This window comes from Alosa sapidissima, chromosome 15 (genome assembly GCF_018492685.1).
Source record: "Alosa sapidissima isolate fAloSap1 chromosome 15, fAloSap1.pri, whole genome shotgun sequence".
NCBI lineage: Eukaryota > Metazoa > Chordata > Actinopteri > Clupeiformes > Clupeidae > Alosa > Alosa sapidissima.
Window position 1 is genome coordinate 34,481,764 of NC_055971.1, and position 11,260 is coordinate 34,493,023.

The 11,260-nt window shown below is 44.2% G+C and overlaps 1 protein-coding gene across 1 annotated transcript in view; it reads right to left on the reverse strand.

Annotated features, from left to right (window-relative positions):
• lamtor1 (late endosomal/lysosomal adaptor, MAPK and MTOR activator 1) overlaps window positions 1-1,734 on the reverse strand; it is an 8,911-nt gene extending 7,177 nt beyond the window's left edge. The window contains exons 1-2 of the mRNA XM_042062970.1: window positions 1,483-1,734; window positions 349-491 (exon numbers count right to left, since the gene is read on the reverse strand). Of these exons, the coding sequence (XP_041918904.1) occupies window positions 349-491; window positions 1,483-1,524 (185 nt within the window). The 5' untranslated portion in view covers window positions 1,525-1,734. The remainder of the gene's footprint in view (window positions 1-348; window positions 492-1,482) is intronic.
• Window positions 1,735-11,260: the final 9,526 nt, after the last annotated feature.

Here is an 11,260-nt window from a genome sequence, read left to right on the forward strand (position 1 = left end):
CTACATTACCCACAATTCCTGGCCACGTATAGTTTCAAAACCAGAAGTGGGATGAACGCGCTGCTTGTAACGTAAACGAGAGTCTGAGCAAGCAGAAAAGGTTGTGAACCGATTCGTAACAACAAAATCAATATAACGACCGGTTCATTTCAGTTTTATTCCGATACGGGGCTTTACGTATCGATGTAGCCGTATCTTACACGTTAAAAACGGATACCGATACGTATCGGTTAATCTTTACACCCCTACTATCCAGCTATCAACCAGTGCTGCTTTGGCACACAAACGCGCACACACACACACACAACTGTCCTGTAGGCGCACTCACACACACACACACACACTCACTGAGCAGTTCTGTGGAGGATGGTGTTGAGCAGTGCCTGCTCATCAGGGCGTGTGGAGGGCGGGGCTGCAGGACTCCGCTCCGTCCCATTGGCTGGTTTGTCAGGGTTGGGGTGCGGGATCAGAGGCTTCCGTTCATCATTGTCCTTTAGGCACACACACACACACACACACACACGGTTATGAGTGTTTCCATCCTTTTTTTGTGCCTCTGCACGTTTTAAACACTGAACCTTCCCTCACTGTCCTGTAGGTGCACACACACGTTGCTGTCCTGTTGGTGCACGCACAAGCACAAGCACACACACACAGCACTAATGTCCAAAGCATAGTTTCTCTGCTGCAATTTTGGATTGGATTGACATGTAGGATCCCAAATTAGTTCAAAAGAAGTTTCCAACAGCAGGAGCATCAACCCACCAAATGCACATCAAGGGCAAAGGTGACACCTGTGAGATGGAAATGCCACATATGGCTGATACAGAACACTATTCTGTGAAGAGTTGGGTAAATAAATGCAAAGAGCTCGGACACTCTCGAGAAGGAAGCAGTCTCGGACCAAGCCCCGGTCGGCACGCGACGACCGCAGCTGAGTGCTGTGTCACCAGCATGGTCAGGTGACCGAACAGTGCGCTGCGCGAGGGGATTTAATTAGATAGCATTCCCTTTCCTCTTCGTAGACCTTTTAACCTATTCCACACGAAGGCTGGTAAAGTCCCTAACACTATCGTAAGGCCAGTGCCACAACATTTCTACAGCGCACCCATGCAATTTCCGGGGGGAGACATTGCCACGGGAGTGGACGGCCGAGCGCCCTCGACCGCGTACTGGAAGAGCTATGACACGAGCCCCACTACCGAGGGGTCGCCTGGCAGACACATCGCTAGCACAACTTTAAAGTTCAGCCATAGCTAACTAAGGGTTTGTTTCTGAAGCTAACTATCTGCGAGCTAGCAGACCGATATCCTAACACGGGCCATGTCGGCCAAGTTTACTCAATAGATTTACCCTGTCCTGAATTTATACTCATGCAACCTTGCACTAGACAATTGGTCAGCTGAAGACAGAAAAGTTATGGCAGTGTTGTTGTTGTTTCCGTCATTTGTCAGTTTAGCTTAGCACACTCCAATTAGCTACCTGCTCCGTGGGCTCGTTGTCGCTGCTGTAACAGCACCCCATGTTGTCCTTGGCGAGTCCTCGGCGCTTTGCCAAGACTCTCGAGACGACTCCACAATGTCAACTTCCTTCAGAGGAGGAACACAAAACAGGAGACCTTCACTAAAAACTAAAAGATAAATTCCATTCTCCTCCGAAGCTTGGGCAAGCTCCACTCCGCTAGCTACACAACGAACCCTTCAGTCACATGACATCGGTTCTGTAGCAACAACATATGACATCCGGCGAGGCGGCGCTGGTCGATGAATCCCTTGTCATGTGACAGAGGAGCAGAGACATAGACATAATGTACTTAGACGCCGCATCGACTGCTACTGCCTACCATAGACATAATATACATAGACGCCGCTGTCACTCCCCGATGTGCGCTACCCAAGGGGGCAGGCGAATTCCCGGAAGTAGAAGAATCGACGTAGGCTGGAGGGACCACCTCTCTGCTAACTCCCATAGAAGCCCATTCATTCTTGGATTTTTTTGAAATACCATAACTTCATATAACATATATCCTGTGCCGATATTGTAGCTTCTGTGTAATCCACATAAACACTACAAAGGCAAAACAGACTCCACTACCTCGTCCGTAACGTTGGTTACCCGTAAGAAGAATGGTTAGCTTGTTCGGTTGGAGGGAAGCTAGCTTTGACGTAATCTCTCTTTTGCGCCGTAGGGAGATAACCGAATTGTTTTGATAAGAAGCTCAGTCCACCTTACTGTCTATGACGGTAACTCATCAGCAAAACCTAGCATACACAACCGTATGTTAAGGTAAAGCATTACACAGAGGCAACCTAATAATAATAAAAAAGTAAACCTAATTTAAAAAAAAAAAAGAAAGAAGATTAGCTTCAAGGCTATAACTTTTTTGTTTTGTTTTAGCATGACTGTTTTTGAAGATGATCATGTATGGTAGCTTCAACATTAACACAACTTGGTGAGGATGATATTAATAATAATACATAAATAAATGTTTAACTTTGATGACTTTGAAGGCGAAGGAAGTGTGAGAAGAATTTCTGTGTATCTATCATATGAGTTACAAGATTCAGTTCTATGGCTATCGTCACGAAGTTAAGTGTGAGTCTGCGCAGTACTGGGGGGACCAACTGAAAAATCGTTCTATTTGACTCAGTGCCCTCCCATTGAAAACGACGGAGTCTGTTCGTCCATTTCTTTTACCGTCTATGGCGCTACCCGATGTGAGTCACGCATGCTCAGATTGATAGGTTTTACGGCATAACGCCAAGGGATCCGACTGAAATCCATAAAATAATTCACTTTTCTGTTTCAAAAACGTTTTAGCTATCTAAGATTGTTTGATTGCTAACGTTAGCAAACGCCATTCAAGTGACAGCCTTTGTTATGCTTGATTGCTTACTTACTTGCCAGCAGTGAACAAACTTCGTTATGTAGGTCAATTTTTATTGATATTACAGAAGTCTCTCGCTAGCAGGCTACTTCAGCCTCTAATCTAGAATTGACATTAGAGATCATGCCGTGAAAATGTGATGCTTACGCTAAATAATACATTACTGCTGTGTAGGCTAATGTCATTATTCTGTGGCTAACAGCTCTGGTAGTCGCAAAGTAGCAAAGTGACGCATGCGCGACTCACATCCGGTAGCGACTCACATCGGGGAGTGACAGCCGCATTGGCTGCTGGAAACAAGAAATGCGGCCGCCATCTAGGACCGGTCATACTCCTCGTTGCGTTGCAGCAAAAGACACAAGATGCCAGCACTTTGCAGCATGTTCCTGCTCAAATCGGCGGACCATCGCAAACAGGGCTCGGGGGATTTACTTTTCACAAGTAAGATTTAACATTACCGTACTATTGGTTGTATTTTGTGAATAGAATATTACCAGAGTTGAGAAGGAGCAAGGCTACTGTATGAAAATCGTAGCCAGCTAGCTAGGCTATGTTTACTCACCCGGCTATGTGCTGAGACTTGATAAGTCATATTCCATAACACTGACTTAGATTGCAACTGACACAAGAAGGCTATTGTAGAAATAAATCATACTAGATTTGGCCGACGAATTTTTTTCTTTTCTTTTTACCCGTGAGGGAAATTTGGTCTCTGCATTTAACCCAATCGGTGAATTAGTGAAACACAAACAGCACACAGTGAACACACAGTGAGGTGAAGCACACACTAATCCTGGCGCAGTGAGCTGCCTGCTTCAACAGCGGCGCTCGGGGAGCAGTGAGGGGTTAGGTGCCTCGAACCGGCAACCCTCCGGTTACAAGTCCAGAGTGCTAACCAGTGGGCCACGGCTGCCCTGTAAATTTTACACAAGTCGCACAGACTGTAGCCTATTATTGGGCAATTGCTAGCTGCTACCTAAGCGTGTTGGCAGAGAGGGTTAAAGCGGAGCAATCAAGGATCTTTGGTGTTGGTGGTAACCTAGCTTCACTATTTCCTGAATAAAGTAACTTTTCAATAGCTTAACTTCTGTATTTACCAAGTAGCTTAGCCACACAAGCTGCTACACTTTTCTTGTCATGTGAAATTAGCACAATTTAAAGTAGCTTCCTATTTAGTGAACTAGCCTACTGCTGTGTTTGTGTTACTAATACATTTGACTGGGTGGTAGTTTTGTGTAGTGAAGTTTTATTCATGGCAGAGTAACTGATAGTTTAGCTTACTACAATTTCGAAGTAGCTTGCCCAACACTGTATTATTCACATGTCATTTACCCTAACAAGAATAAGATGCCTCTCAAATTTCTTTTCATTCATTTATTTATTTTATATCTCCCCAGAACAACTGCCTTGCTCAAGGAGACTGTGAATGAACTGATCTATTCATTTATGAGGTCCACCTTCAACATCTGCATTTGCCACTCTGTGTCCCATTTTCCCATCGTCTGGTTGACTCGGTCCTCTTTTATGGAGTTAACCCAGATTCACTATGTGCTGTCTGAAGCACTTTTGTTCTCAGCCAAAGTGTACCCAAGCTATTTCAGCAAGGTGGGAACATACAAAATTACATGCACCAGTTGTCCAAATCATAAAACCCACTGCATGACAGTAACCTCGGTCTCACTGAGCCTGTGAAGACACTCCCTGATTCTTTACTGATTGCAATGAACAGGGCTGATCTTAGCAGTTTCTAAAATGTTTCTTAATTCCTCTTTATTTAATCTCTTCATTGGGGCTGGAACCTTTCTGTGAACTGTAAATAACAGATGCTGTTGATGAACCCATTGACACTGTACAAGTGACAAGTCACCTTTTTGTCTTGAATTGATGAACTGTTACACTTACTATGCCAAACTAGCCTGGCCATTTGCCATCCCCTTTGTTACGCTTCGCTTCCACATAGGTCTGGGATCTCGGCTATTGACGAACGCTTGCAAGCTGGAGGCGTGGACTCTGTAGTTTGAAACGATTGGATCTGATCTCACCCAATCGCTAACGTTTAGCCGTGACATATGTTATGCGCCAGCTCGATCGTGAAGTAAGCTACGCTACGACGCTCACCGGAAATTGCGTGCCTGATACAAAAACCCAGAGTGATAGAGAAAACAGCAACAACCATTCCCCACCACAAAGACAGAGCGAGCAAGATGGATGTAAATGACCGATGCCGGCTTTGCGAGACAAATTTAAGAGTTAGTGGAAAAATAGGAAATAGCAGGTTAATATTCGACAGTAAGGTTGAAGATAATATATCATTACAGTTGTCAAAGCTAGATCTCAACATTGAAAACACGCCGCTTCGTTCGTACCGGGTCTGCTGCGTATGCTGTAATGTAATATCGAGGCTACTGCGCGATACAGAAGTTTTACAGCGATGGAAAGAAAATGAGACAGCAAAGGTATGGACCCTTTCAAGAGAGTTCCATTCTCAGCATCATAGTTGGCCCCACAAGACTTCCTTTTTAACATTCCATATGTTATCTTAATGCAGAGGAAGTAGATTGGGGCCCAAATAGAATGTTCAAGCATTGTTTTTGTTTACCTTGTTGAAAGGGTCTATCGGATTCCTGTCCGGAGAATGATGGCGATGGCACTGCCTCTGCCCCCACCGACTAAAGAGGCCGGGGGCCCACACCCTCAAAAACTCCACGAGCAGAAGAAGTCGAGAACATCGACCGACTTGCCAGCGGCAAAGAGGAGCAGTGTGACCAAGGGAAGTCAGGGAAATTAGGCTATTCAATAAATGGTTTGTCTGACAGTGTATGTTATGCCTTTTCGTGATTTGTTACAACATATATCTACATAAAGTAAAATATAGCTGCAAAGCGCCCTCATAGGCCAATTGTTAGGAACAGTAAGCCTACTTAAATAACACAAGAGGTCTTCGACCTTTCCCCTCCCCCTCACAACAAAATTAATGTTGTGTGACTGTTCAGTCGGTCACAACACTAAGTATTAGGCAAGTAATAGCAGCGCTGTGAACGTGTGCGTAATGTGTCTTGGGCTTACAACTTCAGTGTCAGAGCCAAGAAGATAGAAGGAGAGCTACAAGCTAGCCTGTTTTGGAAGACCCTCCCCCACATTCATTATCCCACCATAGAATAACCTCTGTCTTGCTAATGCTATACCTAATGTACCTTTATTGTAATGTTAATCCTATGGAAGAGTAGTTTTATATTCATATTTCAGATTACGATCACCTATTCAAAGAGAACAATTGCATGCCAAGCCGACATAGCTGGAATTGTGGGAAATGTTGCAAAGTGGAAGTTTGCTACAGCGGCCAATCTCATTTCAAGCAATAAAGAGGTAATGGAGCATTTACAACACCGTGTGATGGACATAGTGGAGACGGACTGTGTGGCTCTCTGCAAACCACAAAACCACTTCATGCTGTGGAGGGCAAGTGGTCCTGACCTGCAAAACTTTTCATTTGAAGAGTTGCTTGACCTGAAGCGGCTGCCCCCTTTCCTTTTCTGCATTTGATCTAAAATCGCAAAAGACTCCATTCCTCACATTTGTGCAGCAGCCTCAATAGCCTTGCGGGGTCGAGAACCACAGTGCTACTGTGCGGTGGAGCAAAAAAGGCATCTTGCCAGAATGGGCACATGCACAACACACATTCATGCTGTCGGAAAACAGAAAGAGCTGGCCCAGTATTGCATGCGCCCGGTGTTTACTTTGAAACAGGACCTGGAGTCATACTTCAAAAACCAAAGGACAGATGAACGAGAAGGGAGTCTTCAAAGGAGCCTGGAAGACCTTTCCCTATCAGGTGAGACTGTGTAGCCCAGTCTTTATCTAAACCTTATAGGTATACATCTGTTATTTTTATGGAATAGCCATTTTAACTTGTGTTCTTTTATTTTCCATAGAGACATGTCCACTAGCAAATCCGCCGAGGGCGATGCTCTGGACGTCTTCACGTTTAGCACTTTGACTGACAAAGAGATGGCTGATTTGCTGATTAATGCTGGACACTGTGAGAGAGGGAGAAGGGGAGCGTTTGCTGAGGCTATATAAGATGGCACTTCTCATGTTCAAAGCATATGGGCACACTAAGTATGCCTACAGCACATTTCTGCTAACAGTGCAAGTCAATGCCACCATGTCCCCTCAGGTTGCACATGATGTAACTTGGAACAGATTTTTTAATGGCAAGAGTGGCAAAGGCAAAAATATACCTCTCGATCTGCACCTTGAGCATCTCAATAACTTTCTCAAATCCTTTCTGAGGAACAAGGGCACAAATCTAACAGAAAGCACAGCAGACAGGGTCAGCAGATCGTTGGGTGTTTTAAAGTCCCTCATGGACACAGTTGACAGAGAGTTGCCGATATCGCAGCCTAGTGGCACCCACCGTGCAGCCGATGTGGAGAAAGATGTGAATACTTTGCTGGAAGTTTTCAGGAAGACTGAAGTCTTCAAATTCCAACCAGGAAGCACTTCTCTGCATTCCCTGACTTCAATCGTAACATTCTCTCCAGGTTAAATTACGAGGGCTTATGTCAGTGGATGCAAAGTTGAGAGAATGGAGGGCTGTAGCACTAGAATAATCCACCTGCCACTTTCATAGGTACCTCTCTAAACCTGTCATGGGCCTGCTTGGGCAAATGTTATTTGTGGAAAGAGAATGTATATACTGTAAATATTTCGTTATTTGTGGAAAGAGAATGTATATAGTGTAAATATTTCATTGTTCATTGTTTTTCATTGCTCTTACAAACAGAAATGTAAGTACTTCTCCGTTCATATTTAATATGGCTGTCGTCACACAACAGTCAATAGTCAACTCCTAATAAAGACCTTTTACTTTACTTTGTAGTGACTTTCTCAGAATGAACCAAACATGTTTTCTGCAAATATTAAATAGCAAGTTTATTATTTACAGACGAGTTTTGACACATTTAAAACCATATGTACAAATACAAAAGTGTGTCCCTCCCTGCATGGGAATAATCAATTCACTGCTCAGACTCAGAGCTACTGACATGGCTCCTAATTTCATCATCATCATCATCATCCGCCTCGTCAAAGTAATTACAGTAATATAGATCTGGCTCAGTGAAATCCCCACCCGACTCAGACTGCAGAGTAAAATCCGCATCTCCAAACACATCACAAACGATAAGTAATATCTCCTTGGCTTGGTTTAAAGGAACCGTATGTAAGAAATGTATTATGAGGCTTGAGCTGAAAACAGGAAGGTTGGCAATGATGTATGACAGATCAAAGATATACTGACAATGGTCCAACACAGAATCCACTAGTTGTTAAGTGAAACCAGTGCATGCTTCTTGTGAGGTGAAGAGTCTAGTAGATGGACTGATTAGACTGGCCCTGTAGCCATTTAGCAAGTCTGCAATCAATGACCTGTCCTCTGCAGCCACATGCCTACATCTCTGGTTAGCTGTTTTGTCCTAAATTACTTCGTAAACTGGGGTGGGTTCTGAGCACGAGCTGGGTGAACAAGAGCAGACAGTGTGGCAGTATGTGCAACAGAGATGACCTGGTTCTATGTGGCTGGGTTGATCTTCAAAATGAGAGTAGAGAAGTTTCCGGAAACATGTTTTTTCCAATCTGCAAGCACTTCCTTGACCTCATTCTCCACCTTAAAACTTTGACCATTGTTGTAAATAACAGCATGAGATGGTTCACCATTTCTACCAGCCCTGCCCACCTGTTGTATTAATGACTCCAAGTCCCCTGGAACCCCATACATAACAACATGAGACACATTCAGCCCCATTCCCAAGGCTGAGGTAGCAACCACTACACAGCAATTCCCTTCCCCCCCAAGTGAAGACAACACTGTCTTTGTTTTGAGGGAGGGTCTTGCTGTGGAACATGCCAATCAGCAGGTTCTGAGCCTGGTGATCAGGATCACAGTCAACCCAGGTGTGCTCTTGAAGCTCAGCCTTCAAGTATGAAAACACTCTCCCCACCATTTTCAGTGTCTGGCAGTACACCAGCACAGGTTGCATGGAACAGCCCATGTCCTTAACACGTTGCACAAGCCAGTCAAAACAGTTAAGTTCATTGCTGGGCACCATGCACAGTCCCAGACGGATGTTACCCTTGTTAGGGCTGGCAATGATCTGAATGCAGTTGTCCATATGGAGAATTCTTCTGACTCTGTTTCTAGACGTGATGTCTTCAGAAGCTGTCAGGGCCAAAAGCGGTGTTCCTGTGAATTCACAAAAAATATAAAGTAAACAAGTGCTCCTGGCAAAAAGGGTTGTTTTGTGTAATATGCCACAATAAAGACAACATAATGAACATCACTTATAACAATGCAGTGTGTCCAGGTAATCACTCAAAGGACATTGTTATTGACCCTTGCCACACAGAATTTTCCCAATATATTTTTACGTTTTAAAAGACATTGTTCCACATTTAAGTCTGGTACAACTGAGACATAACTTAAGAAGTCAACTCGCCCTCCTTGGTAATTGATCTCAGCTCGCCGAGTTTTGCAAAACTCTCTCTCCTTTAGCCGCTTCACCCCTGAGTGAGTGGAGAGCAAAACAGTCACAAACTGGACGACATAAGTTGAAAAGTTAAAAGAAGGACAACGTTAGTCTACTACGCTATTGGGTATGAACAAAGGTGGCCTTGTTTAAGAGCTTGCTTACCATTTATAGGTAACATGGACTTCATCCACGACTATACCGATGAGGCTGTCCAGGTAAACAGACGAGGTTAGCATCCGTCGCCATTTCGAGTTGAGCAGCCAAGACTCGGGGCTCCCGAACACCAAGCTGAAGCATCCGTCCAAAATATCATATCGTCGTGAACGCCAAGCTGCCCAGCACTGACTCCTAACTTTTCCACTTGCTAACTTTTCCACTGACTCCTAACTGTTCCGCTTGCTTAACTTGATCCTCCATCAAGGCCAGAAGAGGGGACACCACAACAACAATGGGGGGAAGCTTCTTTAGCTTTAGCCTAGCCACCTTATGGGCTTATGAGCTTCTTTAGCTTTCAGCCTAGCCACCTTACGGGCTTATGAGCTTCTTAGCTTTAGCCTAGCCACCTTATTCTTTAGCTTTAGCCTAGCCACCTTATGGGCTTATGAGCTTCTTTAACTTTCAGCCTAGCCACCTCCTTTGCTATTAGCGGAGCCAATTGGAAAATCAAACTTTTCCCAAACCCAGCCTGCTCGCTGATTGGTGCGGATTCGAATCTACTGCTGCAAACGAGGCCAATGGCCGGAATCCCAGACGGAGTCGTGGAGGGAGATGAAAATCGAGCGGAAGTACGTAGGAAGGCAAGGCCAGGCTAATGCCAAACCAATGTCTGTTTTTTAAAGGTGCCATGTGTAAAAATTGAGGAAAAAATATCCAAAAAATTAGCTACACGCATCAAAAGAATGAGAAGAAATAAGGGCGATGGTGTCATTAAAAAAAATTACAAGGTATAGTGCTGCAGAGATATCAACCTGAATTAGCATGCTAAATTACTAGCCACAGCCCGACAGGTGTCATAATACCAGTTTCGGCCAAGGGAGGCAGTATGCGGGCAACATAACAGCCAGCCAAACTGCAATACGCGTGTCTCGGTTGTTACTCTAGGGTAGACCAACTCACTTTCTGGAGGTATACTGCCCCATCTTTTATGGAATGTGGAGTATGAATTGATTTTTTGGCGGACATTACACATGGCACCTTTAAGGATCAGAAACAAACCTACAAACTTGCACTTTACAATATTTATGGAACTTGTCTAACAAATGCTGTTGATATTGAACCCAGTTACTCCATTTCCTTTACTTATGCCACACCAATGTCTGTTCATCAAACTTTATTTTTGATGGCACTGAACTGAAAATGTTAATGGATTGTTTTATTTCTGTCAATTTAACTCATTAAAACTTGTATCAAACCAGTTTTTGTCTATGCTGTCAAACATGGATTAGTTATGTTCCCAGTTTTTGTATTGGATGTCATCACTTTATAATATATCATATATCAGAATATTCTATTACTGTTAAGTCCACTATGCAGACATCCCAAGTCTCCCGGAAGTTCCGTGAGTCTCCCGCATATTGATAGCCCGCAAATTAGAACAAATCTCCCAGAATCTAGAGTGAGCGAGCAAGAACGCTCATGCGAGACCGCGTGTGCATCTGAGTGTAGCGCGCACACGACGGGAGAGAGAGAGAGAGGTTGCGTGTGTGTCTGAGCGCATCCAAGACAGAGAGCATCCTGATTGGCCTGTTTCGCTAAATCAACCAATCAGTTTTCAGTGTAGGCGGGCTTTTATCTCTTTTCTCCCGAACTTAATTAATCAGGTCAGTGTATAGAAACAGGGGCG